At 58.0% G+C, this 21964-nt stretch overlaps 1 protein-coding gene across 3 annotated transcripts in view; it reads right to left on the bottom strand.

Moving 5' to 3' along the window:
* LOC106487805 (casein kinase II subunit alpha-like) overlaps positions 1 to 21964 on the bottom strand; it is a 34777-nt gene that overhangs the window by 12309 nt on the left and 504 nt on the right. For 2 of the 3 annotated variants that reach the window (XM_067290073.1, XM_067290074.1), the window contains exon 2: positions 225 to 336. Coding sequence is in view for 1 of the 3 variants with exons in the window: in XM_067290072.1 (XP_067146173.1) it covers positions 225 to 336; positions 2915 to 3015 (213 nt within the window). In the remaining 2 variants the exon portion in view is untranslated. Of the gene's footprint in view, positions 1 to 224; positions 337 to 2914; positions 3051 to 21964 lie in introns of all 3 variants that reach the window. The other variant, XM_067290072.1, reaches the window with a different exon arrangement.

The raw sequence follows: 21964 nt of genomic DNA, 5'->3' as shown, positions 1-21964 counted from the left end.
CCCCTGCCTCCCTGCTCTGATCCCTGGTTTGTGCGGAGAAGGAGACAAGCCAAAGAGCTGAAACTTTTTACTTGGGGATTGATGTTTTTCTCAGCTAAGATGAGATCATCCAAAAATCAATAGCACACTTCAAATGGAGGGGGGAGCAGGGAGAGGTGAAGGAGGGCAAGAAACAGAAGCATCAGCTGAGGAACAAAATGGTGAGCAAGGCCTCAGACACCTACCTTGAGTATTTTCACAACCACTTTCTCATTGTTGGTGATGTTGATGGCTTCAAAGACTTCACTGTATTTGCCACGGCCAAGCTTCCGCACAAGCTGATAGTCATCTTGGTTGCTGTTTGAAGAGCAGAGAAAAAACAGATGAAGAGCTTGCACCCAGGTCAGAACAGAGCACTGCTGGGGTTGCAGACAGCAGTTCCCCGAGGAGCGGGCAGGGGCAAGGGCTGGGAGCCATTCTACGGAAAACGGAGGGCTAGAAATTCACCCCGCTGCTTAGGGCTGGAGAGGAGCAGCCGCCACTGCAGAGGAACACGCAAACCGACCCATACGCAACCGGAGCGCTCTGCTGAAGCGGCGCTGCCTGCAGCTCGTTCAGCAGTTTCCACGTGGAGATGGACACCAGACCTCACGTGCGTTACAGAGCGTTGCGGGAGAGAGCGCGGCCCCTGCTTGCACACACCGGAGCCCTCCAGGGAAACCCTTCCGGCCTGCAGCAAGTGCTTCCGACAGCTCCGAAAGCTGGCTCCCTCCCCTTCCAGGGAACGTGCCTTAGCTCTGCTCCCAGCTCTGCTCCCAGCTCTGCTCCGAGTCGTAGGGAGACTCCTTTGTTCTACATTTCAGTTTTCTCCCTTATAAAGTGGAGGCAGGGGGCTGTAAGGATTCGCTCCTCTGAGACTCCAGAATCCACTAGCGGCCAGTTAAATGGCAGAGACTGACAAAACACCTGAAATAAAAATTCCTCTAGTCAAGGACCCATCCCTTTTTACTGAGGCGTAAAGGGGCCTGCCTAACTGAGGAACTGTAAAAATAAATACCCAATACAAGAAAGAAATCAGGAAAAAACAACGACCACCCATAAAATCTCCATATATTTTAATCTACTAAGGTCTAACAAAAGTCACTTGAGAGGACTGAAGGAAACAGCAAAAGTCTGGGCAATTATTTCTGCTATGCCAAGGAGGAAAGGCACAAGGCCTCCAAGGATTTGGTAAGGGTAAACAAGCTGAGGAAAGGAAGGGAATTACAGGCTAGAAAGCTTGACTTCACAAATTGCTAATTACCAGAGACAACGCACGAGATGACTTGTCAGCATCTCGAATAAAACCAGGAGACTTCGGGTGGGCAAGGGAGCCGCAGCACAAACCGACCATGCTAGGCGCCTGCTCTCCTTAATATTATGTTATGCTCCGCAAATATTGATAAAGGGAACATGGTGAACCAAGAGTTACAGAGGGAAAGAATCAGTTCGTGTTCACCGGGAATCAAACACACAGGAAGGCCCAGGGTCAATGTCAGGAAAAACATTAACTGTAAGAATTGTTTGGGCAAAAAACAAAAACCAAAAATCCAAGATGCCAAAAGAAGACATGGAAATATCAACCTGGAGAGACTGAAGGCTCCCCAGGACTCTGGCTGGCTCAGGGGATTTGACACTGGATCTAAAGCCTCTCCTTCCCAGGTTCCTGGTGCCAGCCCAGGCTGTTCCGTGACCAGCACGTGTTGCGGAGGGACACCAGGAGCCGGGAAGGGCTCCTAGTCCAGCCCCAGCAGAACCTGCGCTGACAGCCGGCAACTGCAGCACAGTGAACAATCTCCTCTGTGTCTAGGCACCAGCTCACACTGAAGCCTAAAATAAAAGAAAGAACTCGTTTTATAGATTTTGCCACAAGCACACCGAACAAAGAGCAGCCTCTGTCCCTCGCGGGCAGACGTCCTTCAGCCCAAAGCGCCTGGCACATGGGTCAGAAGGCAAGATGCTCTCAGGCGGGAGAGCATTTCTTGCTGAGTCCTGCTACATTGATACCTGAGAAGTCAAGGCTGGCACGTTGCCCATCCCATCATCAAGCCAGCTGCCATATAAAACAATCGACTGGTCTTCTTAATTTCAAGTTCTCCGAGACTCAAGTCCTCAGGGGAACTCCAAAAAAAAAAAAACCCTAAGAGTGTCACCTCAGGCCTTTCAAATCCCTCCTCACTCTGGGAGCATTTTCCAAGCTTCCCAGCAGCGCTCCCCTGTTATTCCCATCAGCTCCCTGACGACAGCAGCAGCGAGGCTGAGCCCAGGCAGCCAGCTAGCTGCCAATGCCGTCCTCAGCACGGTGTCAACAGATCTGCTCCAAGCGGGGTTACATGACTGACGTCTTCTCCACCGCTCCCAGCCTTTACTGTTTGGTTCAGCTCCATGGGTGGCAGCAATGGTGGGAAAAGCATCCCGGGGTCAGGCAGAGCGGAACAGGCTGATTCAGAGCCAGCCTGGAAAATCCTTTTTGCGTAGCCATCCTTTCCAGCAAGGAGAACCAAACCCTTAACACGCTTGTTTAATTAAACACTTAGTTGGGGTGCTTAAAGGCAGGCCCCCACATCTGCTCTGAACGCTTAAATGAAAGCGGCTCCACCTGCAAAGCTGCCCAAGAGCAGCAGGCCTCCCTCGGAAATGGGGCCACCGCTTCCCATCGCTACCTTCACCGGACGGTGCCGTCCCGTGGGCGGGCGCTGCACTGCAGCTCAGAAAAGCGAAACGCTAGTCCCCACGCTGCCGGGGGCCGCAGAGGCTCCGGCGCCCGCCTCTGAACGCGCGCAAAGGCGTTTGTTCCCGCGGTGCGGGGCTGCGGAGGGGAACCCGCACCGGCGCGCACACGGAGGCCTTGGAGTAACGCGTCCCCCTTCTATCTCCCTCGGAGGCCCAGTCATACCCCCATTCCACGACGTGCGACTCGTAGTCCCAGTACTCGCGGGGTCTCTGAGTGTTCACATCTGCATAGACCCTGGCCCGACTTGGCACTGGCCCCGACATGCTTCCACGGCCAGAGGCGCAGTACCTCAATCACCCTAAAAATACAAACACACATGAATTGGGATGAGACCAAAGCACACTTGTGAGAGAAATACGGAAAACAGAGGGCAAGCGTGGGAACTGCCGAGCGCACGCAAGCGGAAAAGGGTCTGCAAGCAAACGCGGATGGCGGAGGGCAGCTACGCGACCGGCCATCCAGCTCTGCTCCAGCCCAGCGGGGAGCAGCCCGCGCCTGCACGAAGGAAACCTGCGCCGGCAGCTGGCCCGGCTCCAGGCCGCTGCTTGGAAGCAGGATCTTGAGCCTGCGGAACTGACGGCTCGGTTTCGCCTGCGACTGCACACGCTTCCCTCCTTCGCTCTCCCTTCCCCGCGCAGCCCTCCGCGCCCCCCGCCCCAGCACGCTCTCCACCCGCGAGGCCGATCCAGCCAACAGCAGAAACCTCCCTCCTCCGCGCTCCAGTTTCGGAGACCTGCGCAGCAGTTAGGAACGAGCTCCGCCAGGTCCTCCCTGAACCGGCCAGCTTTGCTCCGAAGCCGCTTCCCCAAAGGGAAGGAAATCACAGAACAGAGAAACCAACAGAAAAATGGGTCCGGGCCGGGCCCTGGCCCACGGCGCTCTGCCCGGTTCGCGTGCTCCCCCCCGGGGATCCTGACTGCCCTCCGGAGCCCCGCTTGGGAGTTTCCCCCACCCTCACCCCTTCTCCAGGCAGGAGCCCCATCGGATCAGCTCCTTCTCCAGGCCACAGGCTGAATCTCTTGAGGCACCCAGCTGGGAGCGACGCTCCCGCCGAGGCCCAGCCGGCCAGGAGAAACGCGCCCATCGAGGCGCCAGGGATGCTGAGAGTCGCGGGATCCTGCCAGGTGAGGTCCCCAAACGCCGCTGGCCCACGTTGCTCTAGTACTTTCCGAGGAGCCCAGCGGCCCCGGTCCAATGGCACCTTTTCCCGGGGTTTGCAGGCCCTGCAGGACACGTGCCAGGATCCCTCTAGCCGCATGCCAGCAGGCCGAATAGCGAGGGCTCCAGGACAAACCACGTGTGGCGAGATGCAGCCGGCAGCCGTTCCTCGGCGCGGCGGGCTTCGGACGGGCGCCGGCAGCCGCAGGGGAAACGCCTCTGCTGAGGACACACTGCTTCGCACGCCGGTCAGGAAGCACAGGCAGGCGCAGACACCTCCGCTGCCCCCCAGAAGGGCAGGACGCAGCGCCGCGCCGGCACGCTCACGCTCACCAGTCGGTCCTCTAAAACACGGGCCTGGGAGGCCTTTTTCTGACTGCCCTTCGCCCTCCTACGGTAGCAGGAAACTAGCAACCGCCTCGCAGGCAGCCTCTTATCCAAAACATAAAATGTTCTAACACAGCATCCTGGGCTCTGTTCCACGAAGAAATCCAGCCGTAACAAAGTCACCCGCAGGAAATGTCACGGCAAAACCTAAATGTACGCATCCACGTGAGGGGACGGAGAGTATATAAACCCATATGAGCGCTGCCAGTAAGCAGCACCAAGTGCTCATGCAGCCTTTCTGCATTTTTAATACCCCACGCAAGTGTTAGCAGGCATCTCGAGTCCCCTGACAGGCAGACGCTACCCAGCTGGTACAGGCAGAGCCGGAGCGAGGCAGCGGTGGGCAGGCCGGGAGCAGCGCTAGGGCTTTCGCAGACCAGCCCCGGCCTCTCCGCTGCTGCAGGGACCGTTGTCCTCGGCGGCCGCCCCACCACAAAGGGCAACTTTTGCCCCTGTCCCCCTCTATGGGGCCCGGCGCTTTGCTTGGCCGCCACCGACAGCGGGTTTGAGCCAGGAGGCCCCGCGCTTCACCGGAGCGGCTGCGGCGCAACCACCGAGCTGCCGCTCATCTCCGGCAGGAGAGCAGGGCAGCTCCAGCACTCGCCTCGTACCGCAGTGCGCTGACGGAGTTCGCTAACCCAGCAAAACCAGGGAAGAGCTTTCTGCCAGGGCCCTGCGGCCGGGAGCGCGGCTTGGGAAGGCTGGGGAGATAAGAAAAGACTCAGACGCACAGACTGAAAATGGAAAAATCCTGCTAGGTCCCATCTGCAGCCGCTCAGGGAAACGGCGTGCGCGCAGATCCCAGCAGGAAAGTGAAGCAGCTCTACTCAGTGCTCAGCGGAGGGAAAAGACAAAAATAAAACGGGTTGCTCAGGCGGGACGCTGAGACTATCCCCCGTTCTGTAGACCAGCGGGGCGCTCTCAGATCCGCTCTCCGCGTCTCCGAAAACTTACAGCACAAACAGAACGAGTTCAGAGACACAAAAGCTCGCCAAAAAAAAGACAAGTACAGAGGGTCAGGGTCGGGGAGAAAAGAAAAACGAAGGCCACTGACGTCCAAGAGAAAAGGAGGGGGGTGCTAGCACCACGAGGAAGGGACCGGTGCGTCAGCGCAGAGCTCTCATCTCTTCTCCCCCAGCGGAGAGGAGGATCAGGCGGCCCTGAAAAGCAGGCGGCGAGAGGCGACGCACGTAATAGCTACGCCGCGTTCACGGCCGCGCGCTCCCTGCCAAGGCCCGAAGCCGGCGGCAGGAGGCCTGGCTGCAAGGCCAATTCCAGCTGCTCAAAGGCCGGAGCTGAGCAGGGAGGAGGGGACGCGTTCCTGCCGTAGCGCTGCTCGTTTTACGGAGCAGGTCGAAAACTGCTGACGTGGAGGGAAGAACAACTGCAGATACATCGGGGGGGAAAGAACAGCGGGAACGTAACCCCTTCTTCAGGGCACCAGCCAGCAACAGCGGACGCGGTCAGACGACCGCGAGCGCTTGAGCGACAGCAACTCGGCGGCCGCCCCGGCACAGCCGACGGCTGACTCGGCGCAGCGCAGCGCTCCGCTCGGCGCAGCGCAGCTCCTGCACGCAGCCCACCCGGGGGGAGGACCCGCGAACGGCAGCTTCCGGCACGGGGCAGTTAACCGACGGGAACGAGGGGCACGGGATCACCGGGAAGAGAGTCTCCCCCGGGGAGGCGATCGCCTAACTGCCCGCTCGCGTCCCTGGGGCCGGCGACAGGCGGGAGGCGGCTGCACGAGGAGCGCCTTCCTCCTCTGCTCCCCTTTCGCCGGGCCGATGTGCCAGTGCAACCGATCCATCCCCCCCCCGGCAAAGCAGGCTCGCTCCCTGCGGCACGTTCTCCAGTGCCTGGATCCTCACACGTGAGTCTGGTGACACAGGCGAGCAAGCCCATCATCCTGTCCCAGTTTTTAAATATTTTTAACCTGAAGAGCTTGGGAAAAAAAAGCCATCATCTCTGTTCTGTACTAATTTCAGAGTTTTATTCTTTACCTCTGAAGGCCTTAATGGAAGCAGCTCTCTCTCAGGCAACTTTTAACACCACGTATCTTGGATCTCGGAGATGTCAGCCAAGGTCAGGGGTTTCTCAGGCTTCCTGCACTTACCACTTTTAACTTAAAAATGCCCGCAGCAGCTTGCTTGCTCCCCATGCTTCCCAATCATGGAATTCACTCCCTGCTTCCATCAGCAGGAAGCAAGCTGTTGAGGATTTTTAAACTAAAATAACAAACACAAGTGGGATGTAGCATTTGGTCTTGCTTTAAAAGGGTGACGTCCTTAATCTTTTTTGGTAGCGTTCAGCGCCATCCCTCCTTCTCTCGGCAGTGCGACTGAAACCTAAGAAGTATTATCGGGAAGGTGCCGAGATGAAAGGAGTCAACACATCTCCTGACGTTGATTAAATCGCCGTCTGATGAAATTCTGGCAGGAACAGCAGTCTCTCTAACTGCCCTTGCCCTCCCTGTCCGGAAAGGCCCTTCCCGCTCACCACAGTCCCGGCATACCACTCCCCCGCCATCCCTCAGAGAGCCCATCGGAAAGAGAGGACTGAAGGGCACCAAGTCCCGTCCCCTGCTACCGCGGCCACCGCATCACACAGTATCGTTCAGAAACAGATCCAATTGTACGAGACGTTTCGTCCCTGCTCCTCAGATCCAGGGCTGGACTGTTCCAGCAGTCAGGAGCTTTCCTCCGATTCCCAGCCTGTTTGTCCAAGGCCAACGCAGAGCTATTTGTTGTTCTGCCAACTTTGTCCTTTTGTTTAAGCCGCTCTCCTCCCTCACTGCTGTTCTCTCCTCTATGTATTTATAGGCAGCTCTGTCCCCGCACAGCTTGCGCTTTGCCAGACTCAACAGGACAAACTCCTTCAGCCTCCTCTCCGAAGACCAGCTCTCTCTGTCCCCTGACAATTCCCTTCTCAGCACCTGCTCCGGTTTGGATCAGCTCTCGTGAACCCGGACGCCCTGCAGCGCGTGCTGTATTCCAGAGGGAGCACGGTTATCCTCACGCGACAGACGAACACGAAAGGTTCAAGAGGGATCTCTGCGAGAGTCCGGAACAGACCACACATCTCGAACTCAGTGTCACGAGCCCGGCGCCACCTCTCCTCTTCCACAGCGCGAGTTCCCCGAAACTCAGCGCCGTAGGCAGCCCCGCGGGGCCCTGCGCCAACGCTGCACACAGCAGCACGGGATGGCGGTCATTTCTACGCGAGCAATGTCACAGCTTCAAAGGATCCGGCAAGAAGCCCTTAGACCCAGACAAGGCCAAGCCAAGGCTGCCTTCATCCTCACGAAATCAGCAGCTGACATGCAACGCTAGCTGGATGCCAGGGGCCTCCAGCCCCTCTGCGCCGGGATTGATAGGCTCTACCAACGTCAGCGCCCTCCTCTTCCACAGGCAGCTTATGACCTGCTCCAGATTCAGTGTGGACTTTCGGCTCCTCAGTGCCTTTGGCCACCCCAAACCCTTTTCAGACACATTCTGCAAACAGAAGACAGAACCTGGGAAATCGCCAGTTGAAAACACAGTGGTTCTAGGTCCTGCCCAAGCAGGTCAGGCCATAGCTGCGTCCCTCTGGACTGCTCCCTGATGGTCCCGGGTGGAGGGATGCACTGTCCACCTCAACGGCACCTCAACTGCTGGAGACGAGCTCTTGCAACACTGCTGGCTTCTCACGCATGAATAATTATGTCAGTATTAAGCCATGGCCAGCTGAACAAAACCTCGGGAATACGCTCCGGTGACTGCTCTGCCAGCTAGGAAACGGAGCCCACCTCGCCCCGCAGCACAACTCTTACCTCCGGCTGGCAGAGCATCGGTGCCGCGCACCGCTGGCGCTCCTCGGTGAGACAACACAGCCCTCGCCGAGAGCCTTACCCTGAAATGCTTCGGCACCTACGGCCTAAACGCACGCCCCAAGAGCGTGCTCAAGGGCTCCGCACTAAAACCAGCTTTACGCTTCCACAGCCTTCCTCGCTACTTAAAAAGGTTCCCCTGAGTGTATGGACCGGAGGAAGCCTAAGGCTGGAGCAATCTTATCTTCCCTTTGTAAAGTCGCTTTGCCAGACCTCTCCTCTTCAAATCGCTCTTGTGTGTCCTTCCTGCGCTTATCTTCCCTGCAGGGAAGCATCCCTCCGTATCGCTGCCTGCTAGATCTTTCAAGTTAGTCAGCCTGCAAAGCCTTCCTGGTCAGGACCTTGCCTTTTGGGCTCTGGAAAATGCAACGAGCCTTTACGGCACTCCATAAACATGCAGCAAGCAGGACTTCTGAAGACAGGCAGCACAGGAAAGGAATGCCAGGCACGCAGGCACAGAGCGCAAGAACTCAACAGTCGCCTTTACAGCTCTGGACAACAAACTGAAGCAATTCTAACAACTTAATGGACTAAAATTACAAGGTAAGTGGAGGCAATGAAAACCAGGGGGACAGCAACGGACTGGAAATGACAAAAATGCTGAAAGCAGCTTATTAATTGTTCCACATTCAACTTCAAAGCCCCTGGCTCCTCCACTTAGTTCAAAGGCAGGCTGCAAAGGGAGGGGAGGACCTGAACAGCCTCACTGCTGCCTTCCTGCCCCGCCAGCGCCAGCGCAGCACCGAGAACGCAACTCCAGCAGCAGAGCTCTGCCGGGTCCTCCCCAAACGAGGCGGGAAGCTGGAGGAGGAGAAGAGCTTCTCTGAAGGCAAGAGAATTTTCTCAGGAGGTGGCTGCAAGTCTCAGGCGCTTCCATAAAGAGCGGCAAGCTGATGTCGCCACTTACTAACGAACAATACCACGATGAGGGCAGGCTGGGCAACATCCAGCAAGGCTCACCGTTATCTCTAGCGCCTACCTTGCACAAAGCCTGCAGACCGAGGCAGGCTACATCCAACTGCATGGCAGAAGGGGACACTGCCTCCTGAGGACCAGGAAAACACTCCGGAGCACCACTAAAATACTTTTTCCCAATGGGGCTCTGTTGATAACTTTTTCCTCGGGGCCGCTCTGAACAGAGGACATTCATGGCAGACACACGTGCTCTTATTTCTCATGCGGGCTGTAACTATCGCTGCTGCCAGCACGTAACACAGATGTGCTGCAAGTCACACGACACGCTGAGCTTTGGGACCGTTACCTGAAAGGCAGCAGTGATCAGCTTTATTTTCTTCGCAGCCTTCTAATGCCTTCAGCGTGGCCCCCGAATTGATGCGCGCCCTCACGAGGGCCAGGCAGGCGGCACACCGCTGGGAAAGCTGCTGCCGAGAGCCGAAGCTCTGCGAAATCCCAAGGCAGTCTCTGCCCCGTGATCCCAGGAGCTGACCATCAAGCCAGCGGGACTGTGCACGCTCAGTCGCTGCAGCACCGCAGGCTCCTCTTCTAACCCAGGGTTACCCACACCACTGGTTTAATACAGGCACCTATATCCCTCTTGAAACATTCCCCTTCTGGCATAACATGAACCCAGGCCTAAGCTGTTCATGGCAGCCAAAACGAAGGACGGGGCTGTAAATGACACTCAGCTCTGGCTGGAGCGTGGGAAGAACCTTCACCGTCACGTTCAGAGCACGAAGGAGACGCCGTGTAAACGCACAGGTCACCTCTAGGGCTCCGGCCCACGGTAAGAAGGCCGAGAGCTTCCTGGGGACTTGCAGACTCAAGAAAGCATTTTTAGACCTCAATGCGCCTGATTCAAGAAGGTACGGTGAGGATCGGGCAGGCACCCTCAGCCACCATTGCTGGGTGAGAATCCCACCGGGGCAGCTGCAAAGGCAAACCCGAGAGCCTGGCCCCGCGGGCAGCACCTCTCGCGCAGCCTGACCGCTCTCGAGGAGATTTCGATAGGCACAGAGGCAAAGAAACCAACTTCACAGCCTTCTTTAAACTCACCAGCACATCAGGAAAGTTCCCCACACCCAGCGTGCAAGGGAGAAACCACGAAAATAAGGACGGGGAAATATGATGAGCGGCTGATGAGCACCAGAGCCACTAACGCAGAACTACTGGGCAATAACGTACCTCAAGGGCAGAGAAAGCAGCCACATGCCCGGGGCTACGCTCTGAAAGCAAAGCCGAGCAGTTTGTTTTTAATAACGAGGAAGGAGAAGGGAGCCAAGGAGGATGCAGAGGGAGCAGAGGCATGAGCAGGGCACTGGGCTGGGAAAGTTGGCTCAGCGACAGCTCCTTGAATGCACAGTCACGGGGCAACACTGCGTTCATCCCAGCTAGAGGGAAGAAGCTGCAGTGCAAGGAGGTTTAAGGGTAAGGTTAATCTCCCCCTTCCAGTCAGCACCACTGTGGCCTTGACTCCTGCTAGCCTCAGGCAGCTAGTCCTTCTCCCGGAGCAGATTTCTCGAAGGCTGCTGACGGTTTTTAGCGGTGCGGCTCCCACATACGGGTGGGAGCTAAGTTAGGCTGCAGCGCTCTCTCCCACTGGTTTCGCGAAGACGAGACGCAAAGAGGCAGTAGCATGGGTTCCTGCAAGCGGAGGGTTTCGGAGAGGAGGAGCTATCTTCTCCTGACCTGTTCTCACACTCCCAGCGCAGACCCAACTCGGCTCGGCATTAGCGCTGCTTAGCAGGAGCAAGCTGCATTCCCGGAGGGAGTCAAGGAGCGCAACGGCCACGTGTTGCGCTCCTCACAGCAAGAACAGGTCATTCAGTGAGATCCCGAAGCAGACCGCTGGACTACGGATGCTTTCCTCTCCCTGCAACGACAGCCACGCGCTTAATATACGACAAAGCCCCGACTGACAATTTGTATTAAACAACGACAAAGGCAACTGCTCAGCGACTGGCCGTTTGCCCTCCGGAGAGCAAGATCAGGGCACAGACCAGGAACCACAGGGATTCGCTATTTCATGTCTGACCTGGCAACGCTGCAGAGGCAAAATACAGTAGCGAGCGCACGGACAGCTCCGTTTCTGGAAGAGGCGCTGCCTCTCATGAAGGCTCATCGTCCCTCGCTCCCTGGACTGGCGACAAGAGCAGGAAAGTGCGGGACAGGGAGCCCTGCCCCTGCAGCCACCCGAGGCTATGGAAAGGGAGGGTCACCTGCAAGTTAAGGAGTGCATTTGTTCTTCAAAGGGACGCACACATTAACATTCAACACAAGAGCTAAGGATCAAGATAAGATTCAGCCTGCACGAACAGAAAGCCTTATTCTTCCTATTCCTACCCACCGAATTAGCCTGACACAGGCAGCTGCTGTGCGGTCACTCAAAGCACGCTGCTTCTCCCAGGTAAAGGGACACCGGCCCACCTGAGGCGTTACATCTGAATCCCCTGACTTCTGAGCAATTAAAAATACTTAAAATAGCAGTAACATCTTTTCTTCTGGCATCACAGTAACTTCCATTTATAACTCCTTATTCAGAAGTGCAGAGTGTCTGATACTCAGTCTACGCTGCACAGAAACACACCAACGCAGGAGCACTCTCTTCGCAGGGAAAGGGAAGCACCTGAGCCCAACCAGCGCAGAGCTTTAGATACCAAGGACCCGTGTCCCCCATGCCAGGAGAAGAGGACTGTGTGGGACCCAGCAGGACTTTCCCCTAGAGATGTGAACGACTCTGCTGGAGCACGTCACAGCCCAACCCCAACCCACGAAAGCCATCTTTGCAATCCCTGCTGCGCTAAGGGGACTAAATAAGGGAATGAGGTTGGCTCTGTTGGACAAGGCTGAAGGCCCAGGAGGAAGTCTATAATGTGACAAGGCTACCACATATGAAAGCAGGGCACACTTGCTTGTGAATAAGCCAAGCCCTCTCCTCAGCACCGGCGATTCGGGAGAAGGTGGTAAAGGTTAAGCCCTCACAGGGCAGTTCCATAGCCGGACGTGGGAGAGGGCTGTAGCTCTTCATTTTCTGAAGCTGAGTGGCCAAAAGGAGCTCACCACCTTCCAGTGAGCAGCCCACAGCTGCGTTCCAGGCACCTCTGTAAAGGACTTCTCTGACCCCCCCGCCCCACAAGCCGCTCCCCATTTTTAATACGGAGATAGACGGGTAACAGAGGCAGAAAGCGACACACGTTCACCAAGGAAGTTTATACACGCAGGGCTTTGAAATCCTACTTTTAAATTCAAGGCTAGATGTTCTCACATTTGATATGGTCAGCAGGCTCACAGGGACAAGCAGGTCCTGTCCCTAAAGAGGGGAACGATCTGGTTCCCACAACACCAGCATCTCGTCCTGTTCTCGCATGCCTGCGTACCCCGTTGCTGGTGCCCTGAGCCGGGGTTTGGATCAGAAGACCTTCAGAGCTCTGTTTCAATCCGAATTGTCACATGATCCAAAACTGCTCAACTCCAGAAGTGACTGTCAGATTATGAAGTCTGCCCTCTTGCTGATCCCAGGGCCTTAAGTTCCCCTTAGTCCCCCACAGTAAGCAAGACCACCTTCATCAGGCTACGGTTTTCAGTCTCTGGGAGACAAAATTTTGCAGGCCACGGACAGAGGAAAGCAGATGAGCTTAATCCTCTCAGAGGCCTCGTCCCTCCCAGCAGCGCATCTCCCAACTCCAATGCTTCTAGGAAGGGCAAGTCTCTTCGCTGACTATAGCCACTAACCAAACCGCTGTTCTGTCCGACGGCCCACCTATGCCAAGAGCAGATAGCCCTGCCAAGGTACTGCTCCCATCTTCACTAGAGGCCCAGGACAGCACCACATGAATTTGGAGCTTGGGTCCAGAAGCAGTTTAGCCATTAGCACGTCATTGCGCAAAGGCACCTAAATTGTTTCCAAATCTGGGCCGGTCGACTGCAGCCAGCTGAGGTTTCCAGCCTGAAATCCCAGTCCTGGCATTAGCTCCCAGAGAAACGGTCAGGCGCTTCTGCACTCCCCGGGCAGACATGCCCTTAGTCATCCTTTAGACAGGGAAGCTTCTCAAGCCAGGTCCTCAGTAATGTATTTAGTAGCTTAAATCATCAAGATTGCTTTGCTACATCCAAATCCACAGCACAGAACAGTCTGGAAAGGCAACATTTCAGGGTGAAATGAAGGAAAGGGGGTTTACCCAGCTGCCTGCCTTAAAGCAATGTGAAATGGCTCATTCATCTTAATAGGATGTTCTCAGCTGACTCCATCTGTATACGAATAGTGTCGCTACCGCCCCATTTGCTCGCTAGGAACTGTCCCCCCTCCTCCTGCAAGAAACACATCAAATAAGCCTGTTCCCACCCACCTCCAACTTGGTGCGGCTGCTGCAGGCTCCCAGAACCCAGTTCATCTGGGGGCAGCAGGGAAAGACGCTCAAATGCCAGCTTCTGGCACGTGCTCAGGAGATGACGTGGGGCTGATCACCTCTGCCTTTCCTCACTCCTCCTGGCCCCTCTATGTCCTGACCTGATCCCTTCATTTCAACACCCCCCCCACAACCTCATCCATCCCCTCCCTTCTGCAACTCCAAATCCCTCTTCCTTGACTTGATGTCTTGCTTGCCTCCAGCTGCTTGCTCTATACTAGCGAGTTTGCACTCGTTATGGTTTCAAACGAACACCTGCACTCTGTCATCCTTGTTACCTTTCATTTACGCCAGGCGCTTCTCAAAGGCACCTACGAAGCCTCCCCCTTGTTCTACCTCACGTTCTCTTTTAAAACCATCTTCTGTCAAATACTAACAGAAATGTAACAGCTGGGTTGCCGGTGTGTTAAGATCCCTGCCCTTCCCTCTCCCCGATGCTGTCACGTGCGTTTTGCTCCTACTCCTCTACCTGGTTTTCTCTTCAGCTGTGCAGCGTCCTGCAGAGTGAGGTGCAGTACAGCTGCAAGGATAACGCAAGCAAACGTCTTCCTGAAGAACGCGAGTGCTGTGCGAATTATCTGCAGCCTTTCGGTAACATCAGCCCCGAGCGCTGCTTCCCTATGACTTCTCCAAAGGAACTGTGGGTGCCAGGTGCCACCAGGAGAAACGCTCCAGAGGGGAAAAACAAGCTTGGTCAACACTGAGCTTGGAGGGAGGAGGCGAAGAAGCAAGGGGTCGATATCCTAAATTTAGACTACTGTTCCGCATCTCCGCCCAACACAGCAAGTTTCAAGGTGGCCTGAGTAAGCAGGCAGATTTCAGAGAATTTTAGAACAGGAAGAACCACCAAAACAACCACGGAAGTAAAGCTCCAACGTAACATGAAAGGTTAGTTTTACACATCTTTCTTTCCTGTCAGCTGCTAGTCAGCTGGTCAGGCCTCCATAATCCATAGCTGGCTAACCAAGAGGCCACAGTGTCAGGGAACCTCTGCAAAATACAAACTACTGTGCTAAGCCAGCATGCTTCCAGTTTGCTCCAGAGCCTAACCACCGCCAAAGCGCAAGAGTACGCAAACGACAGCACTACTCCTCCCAGTGAAAGGCATCAAAGTTATGATAATGGTTCCTTCTGCCACAAAAAACATTTATACGGTCAGCTGGAACTCCGTTGCCAGAAACAGACCTAACAGAGTTCAACACTGAGCAGTGCACTTCCTAGCATGGAAGCGTGACCTGAGAACTGCCCAACAACGTTCTCCGGTGCGATGATTTTCCTCACACCAGCTTCATCAACACAGTCCTGTTTAGATTTCACGTAAAAACAGTTGAAGTGTTTTGCTGTTTTTCCTTTGAAAACCGATGCTCGCAGGAGTCAATGTCAAAACCCTGCTACAGTTCAGAACCTGTGGAAGAACACGGTTTCGCAGAGCTGGCAGAGGAAGACAAGAAACATGAAGCAGTCGCTACTTGCAAACATGGAAAAAGGAGATATTTATAAGCATCTCAGAAAGTGCCTAACTGATTTTCAGAAACGTTCACGGGAACAGCAAGACTTAAGACACGTGTTGAAAGCAGGAGAAACGTTATGGCTGTGCGTGTGCGTGCAGCGGGGGAGGAGTTCCTGACGGGCTCAAAATCAGGCTTTCGACGGGACAGCAGTTAAGCCTTTAGTCCTGGTTCTCCCCGCGACGCGCAGCCTTTACCAGGCAGACTCCTGCTTGGGCGACGGCAGCCCTGGGAGCGCGGCACACCCTGCCGCACGCTAACGCCCCGGCGGCCAGCACCAGGCGAGAGGCGCAAACGGCAGCAGCACGGGCACCGCTCCCCCCGAAGCGGCTCCCGCACTGGCACGCGGACCAGCCACAGTACCGCGGGGTGCAGCGGGCTGCTGAGAACACGCTGCCCAAGCGGCGGGAAGCAGCCCTGGCACACGCAAGCCGGAGCGGCTCCCACCACCCGGGGTTCAGGCAATGACAGCGCTGCCTGAGTGGCCGCCGCTTGCCGTGCACTGAGCGCTGCAGCAGGAGCTCCGCCAAACTGACACCCTTCACTATCTCCCACGACAGCAGAGGGCTGGAGCAGCTTGACCCTCCAAAGGGCTACATTAGGCAAGCCAGGGAACGTACCTGTCCCTGCGGACAGCGCCAACAGCGGAGCAGAACGCTTCCACGACTCAGTTTTCTCATGTGTGAAACAAGACCAGGGATGTCTCAGAAATTCACATTTGGTGCCTACAAAATGGTTTGAGACCCTGGGACAAAACGGGCTCCTGACCAATCTCATGGCAATAGCAAACCGGGGGCTTCTCCTGCGACATCAAGGGACCTCTGCGCTAGGTACGCGACCGTGGTACGTCTCAAGAAAGAGGGCCAAGATTTCATATTAAAGGAAAAACCTCCCTCACAGCTCGCAAAGAAAACAGGTTTTGCGTTCTTCTTTTCTATATGGTTAAGGAAGGGCACAGGCATCAAGTCTGTTATAAATAGCTTCCCCACTTGTTTTTTTGTCCCAGAAGGACAGATTCTTTCCACTCTTTCTCATCCCTCTGCTGCAGGTAAGCGGAAAGAAGTTCAACAGAAATTGCTCCCACAGTACAGCCCCTCCCTCTGCGGTTCCCTCCCACACCACCCTGGCGCAAAGCTAGACGCGTTGGCAATTACCTCCGCATTTCAGTACCTGGTTAGCGCCCGGATTTCCAGGCTGTGCTAATGATGCCACAAGGAGTCTACACGGTATGACCAAGGTTACGGGAAGCTTGGCTCCAGGGCGCCTCAGCTTTCACCATGCTCTCCCGTCTTCCCGCCAGCGAAGGAGCAAGGCGAAGCTGCTGGAGTACCGCGTTCCTGGCTGCTCACCTCGCACGTGGAGAGAAGCAGCAACGAGCAGGAGGCAGGAGAAATGACTCGGGAACAGCACGAGTGGAAGCGTATGGGGACCCAGGGACGGAAATAGCACAGGCTACAGGGAATACACGTGGCACACGGGCAGAGCACCCGCAGGCGGTACGAGGAGGACGCTTCCTCAGCCATGGCCATCTCTAATGCTATCAACTCCCCTCGCCGGTTCACTCGGTCACGGACGCTTTTGCTGTGAAAGAACAAGGCTGGGTGAACTTAGCGCAGGTCGCTGACACCAATTTCACGTTCTCTAGCAGTGGAGAGTTATTACCTTGAACCCTGGTTAATCTGCAGCCCAAGCGCTGCCCTGAGCTGTCCGGAGAGAGGCAGGCAAAGGCCTGCGCTGTTCCAGGCAGGCAGGGGAGGGAGGTTAGCTGGTCCGGTCCGGGCTCCCTGCAGTAATCAGCTCAAGCAGAAAGCAAAAGCGCTTTCATAGCGCTTAGCGCAGAGCAGAGCAAGGGCCTGAGTGGCCTCCCCAAAGCAAGGAGGGACCTTAACCCGCCCTCCTGCCCCTAAAACCAACAAACTTTCCTTAGGGCCTCTCAGTCAGAGGTTCGAGGGGTCTAGAAACGTGGGTGCAGCAGCGGCAGATGCAGCAGCAACGGCGGCCGGCTCCGCGGCGCTGCCCTGCAGGACACACGCGAGGAACGAGTGAGCAACAATCTGAAATCAGAGGCAGCCCAAACGGAATCACTCCAGGCAGATCCCGTGCAAGATACAGAGACGGGGTGACATTTTTCAAAGTCAAATACTCCAGCCCAATTAACAGCCACACGCGCTCACGCCCAGTAACTCAGGCACAACAGCGTGTGCAGCGGCCTCCCCAGCCCCCAGCAGGCACCAATCCTGACTTGAAGGAGCAGCCCCAGCTCGCTCCCGCACCCCCACGCGGGGTCAGACCGGGGCCCCGGGTTCAGGATACACCACGGGCGAACTCCTCTCCCTGCAGCCCTGGCACTAGCTTGGAGGCTTCTCCTTCACCTGCAGGTGAGGCCCAACACTTTGTCTAAGAAAGCAGGTAAGAGGTGGCCAAGGCTTCAAGCACGACACGGAGGGGACGCGCCAGCGTGGGACCCCTCCGAGGGAGGACGCGCCCGGCCTGCCTACGGGAGCGCCAAACGCTGCGGCAGAAAACCACCCCGCCGGCAGCTGCCCCCGTGTCCTAACAGGACGCCCCCCCCATTTACCCTGCCCGCGGCGGCGGCGGCGGCCAGCGCAGGCCGCTTTGCGGGACGCCACGCGCCGCCCGCAAACTCACACAGGGCCTGGCGGCCCATCCCGCAACAGGGCCTGGGCGCGCGAGCGTCGGCGGGTCCCGCGGCAAGGCGACCCTGTGCCCCCCCCACCCCACCCCCAGCCCGCCTGGCCGTCCTGGGGGCAGCCCCCCGGAGATGGGGCACACCAGGGCGCCCCGGGAAAAGCGGCGACGGCCCCTCGGAGCCCCCCGGAGCCCCCGGGGCACCAGGTCGCCCCACCAGCGCCTCCCCTCCACGGAGCCCAGGGGACAGGGGCCGCCCGCGGGGGACGGGACACCGCTGACTGCGCCAGCCCCCGTCCCCCTGCCCCACGGGACACTGCCCCACACTGCCCAGGGCACCGCCCTGCCCCACAGTCAACCCAGGACACTGCCCCACGCTACCCACAGCACCTCCCTGCCCCGGAGCCCCCAGGGACACTGCCCCATGCTGCCTGGGGCACCTCCCTGCCCCACAGCCCCCCCACAGCCCCCCAGGGACACTGCCGCACACCACCCCGGGCAGCCCCTTGCCCCACAGCCCCCCAGGGACGCTGCCCCACACCACCCGGGGCACCTCCCTGCCCCGCAGCCAACCCAGGTGACCCCCCCAAAAGGGGCCCCAGCACCTCGCAGCCCACCTGGGCCCCAGACCCCAGCACTGGGGAGGGCTCCAGTCCCACCCGCCCCCCACCAGGCCCCAAGGGGCTGCCCCACACCCCGCACACTCACACCCCGCACACTCACACCCTGCACACTCACACCCTGCACACTCACACACACACCCCACACCCTCCACACACCTGGGCACGCTCACACCCACACCTGCACACCCACACCCCGCACACTCACACCCTCCACATGCCTGGGCACACTCACACCCACACCTGCACACCCACACCCTGCACACTCACACCCCGCACACACCTGGGCACGCTCACACCAGCACCTGCACACCCACAGCCCGCACACTCACACCATGCACACACCTGGGCACGCTCACACCAGCACCTGCACACCCACAGCCCGCACACTCACACCATGCACACACCTGCGCACGCTCACACACACACCCCGCACACCTGGGCACGCTCACACCCACATACAGCTATGCACACTCACCCCCACCCCCCGTACATGCCTGGGCACGCTCACACCCACCCCCCACACACTCACACCTTGCACACACCTGGGCACGCTCACACCAGCACCTGCACACCCACACCCCGCACACTCACACCCTGCACACACCTGGGCACACTCACACCAGCACCTGCACACCCACACCCCGCACACTCACACCCTGCACACACCTGGGCACGCTCACACACACACCTGCACACCCACACCATGCACACTCACACCATGCACACTCACACCATGCACACACCTGGGCATGCTCACACCCACACCTGCACACCCACATCCCTGCACACTCACACCCTGCACACACCTGGGCACACTCACACCCACATACAGCTACGCACACTCACCCCCACCCCTGCACACACCCGGGCACATCTACACTCCCAGCCCCACACGCAGCTGGGCACACCCACACCCACACCCTGCGCGCCACTGGCCCCCCTCCCGCCCCTGCACACAGGCTCTCACACAGCTGCGTGCGCACTCACACTCACGGACCCCCTTGCACACACACGGCTGAACACCCCACGCCCTGCTGCCACTGGCCAGGTCTGCGTCCGCCTGCACACACCCTGCACACACCCCGCCCTCACACCTCCACCTGCACACACCCCTACCCACACACACCCTGCCCGCACACCCTCACCCACACAAACCCCGCCCTCAACCCTTCCTGCACACCCACACCCGCACACACCCCTGCCCTCACACCTACATCCACACCCTGCCCTCACACACCCACGCTCACACACATCCCTGCCCTCACACAGCCCTTTCACACTCCTGCCCTCACACCCCCATCCACACACACCCTGCTCACAGCCCTGCCCTCACACATCCTGCTCACAGCCCTGCACACACACATCCTGCCCGCACACACCCCTGCCCTCACACACCCTCCTCACATCCCTGCCTGCACACCCCTGCCCACACACACTCTGCCCTCACACCCCTGCCCGCTCACACCCCTGCCCTCAGCCCTACCTTCCCAAACCCTGCTCACACCCCTGCCCTCACACCTTCACACACCCTGCCCTCACACCCCTGCCTGCACACCCCCACCTACACACACCCTGCCCGCACACACCCCTGCCTGCACACCCACAGACACCCCTGCCCACACACACCCTGCTCACACCCCTGCCCACACCCCCCCACCCACAGACACTCTGCTCACACCCCTGCCCGCACACACCCCTGCCCTCTCACATCCTGCTCACACCCCTGCCCGCTCACACCTTGCTCACACCCCTGCCCACACACACCCCTGCCCACATCCCCCACACACAGTCCTGCCCTCACACATCCTGCTCACACTCCCCTGCCTGCTCACACCCCTGCCCTCACACCCCCACCCACACACACCCTGCTCACATCCCTGCCTGCACACCCCTGCCCACACACACCCTGCCCTCACAGCCCTGCCCACACCCCTGCCCTCACACACCCTGCTCACACCCTTCCCTGACCACACACAACCCACTCACACTCCTGCCTTCTCACAGCCCTGCCTGCACACAGCCTGCTCACACCTCTGCCCTCACACTCTGTCCACACCCATCTGCTCTGATGCCCCACTCACACCCCTGCCCACACATATCCCACTCACACCCCTGCTCTCACACTCCAATAACCACCCTGCCCACACACATCCCTACCTGCACACACCCCATTCACACACACTTGCACTCGCCTGGCCAACTCACACTCACCCACACCCGCTCTCCCCTGGCCGACCTGCACTTACACACACTCGCGCTCCCCCCGCTGACGCACACTCACACATCCCCACACTTATGCACACCCGCAGTCCCCCTTCAGCCTGAATCGCGTGCCCCTGCACACACACTACCCCACACTCGCCCTTAGCGACCCACACTGACCCTCACACACCCCACACCCAGACTGAGCCGCGCTCACACCCCAGCGCCCTGCACTCCCCTCGCACCACCCCTCGCTCACACACGCCCTCGCTTGCGCTCACCCGCCTGCGCTCTCACCCTCCCTTACACACTCATCTCCACAGCCAGCCTGCGCTCACACTCACCCTCGCCTACTCACAACCCTTCTCAGCTCACCAACACTCGCGACGCTGCGCTGACGCTCACCCCCACTCCTGCCACGCAGACTCACCTCCACATCTACTCACTCCCCCAAGCCTGCACTCACACCCCTCACACTCACACTCGCCCCCACTCAAACTCACTAATCTGCTCTAGCACCCTCGGCCCCGCTAAACATCACCCCCACTCGCAAACCATCGCTCACCCCTCACTCCCACCTGCCTCACTCCCACTCACCTTCACCACCCTCAGTCACACTCGCCTTCACCACCCTCACACTCGCCTCACTCACACTCGCCTTCACCACCCTCACTCACACTTGCCTTCACCACCCTCACACTCGCCTTCACCATCCTCACTCACACTCACCTTCACTACCCTCACTCACACACCATCACTCACCCCTTGCTCACACTCGCCTCACTCCCACTCACCTTCACCCTCACTCACACTCACATACCATTGCTCACCCCTTGCTCACACTCACCTCACTCCCTCTCACCTTCACCATCCTCACTCCCATTCGCACACCATCACTCACCCCTCGCTCACAAACACTTCACTCCCACTCACCTTCTTCATCCTCACTCGCAATCACACACCATCACTCACCCCACTCATGCCTGCCTCACTCACACTTTCACCCTCACTCGCACTCACACAAACCTGCACTCACCCCCTCACTCACACTTGCCTCGCTCCCACTCACCTTCACCACCCTCACTCACACCATCACTCACCGCCTTGCTCACACCTGCCTCACTCCCACTCACCCTCACCACCCTCACTCACACACCATCGCTCACCCTCACACCCACTCACACTCACCCCCTCACTCAAGTCCATCAGTCACTCCCCATCACTCACACTCCCCCTCACACCCACACGCACTCCCCCTCACTCACACTGCCCCTCACACCCCTTCCCTCACTCCCCTCTCATTCACACTCCCCTCACTAATACTCGCACTCTTCCCTGACACCCCCTCACTCACACTCAAAGCCCCCTTTCAGTCCCCCACTCACACTCCACCGCACTCACACTCCTCTCACTCACTCACGCTCCCCCTCACTCACACTCCTCACACTCACTCCCCT

This window comes from Apteryx mantelli, chromosome 2, assembly GCF_036417845.1.
Source record: "Apteryx mantelli isolate bAptMan1 chromosome 2, bAptMan1.hap1, whole genome shotgun sequence".
Taxonomy (NCBI): domain Eukaryota; kingdom Metazoa; phylum Chordata; class Aves; order Apterygiformes; family Apterygidae; genus Apteryx; species Apteryx mantelli.
The sequence above is the reverse complement of the archived record's forward strand: the minus strand, read 5'-3'. Positions and strand labels throughout refer to the sequence as shown.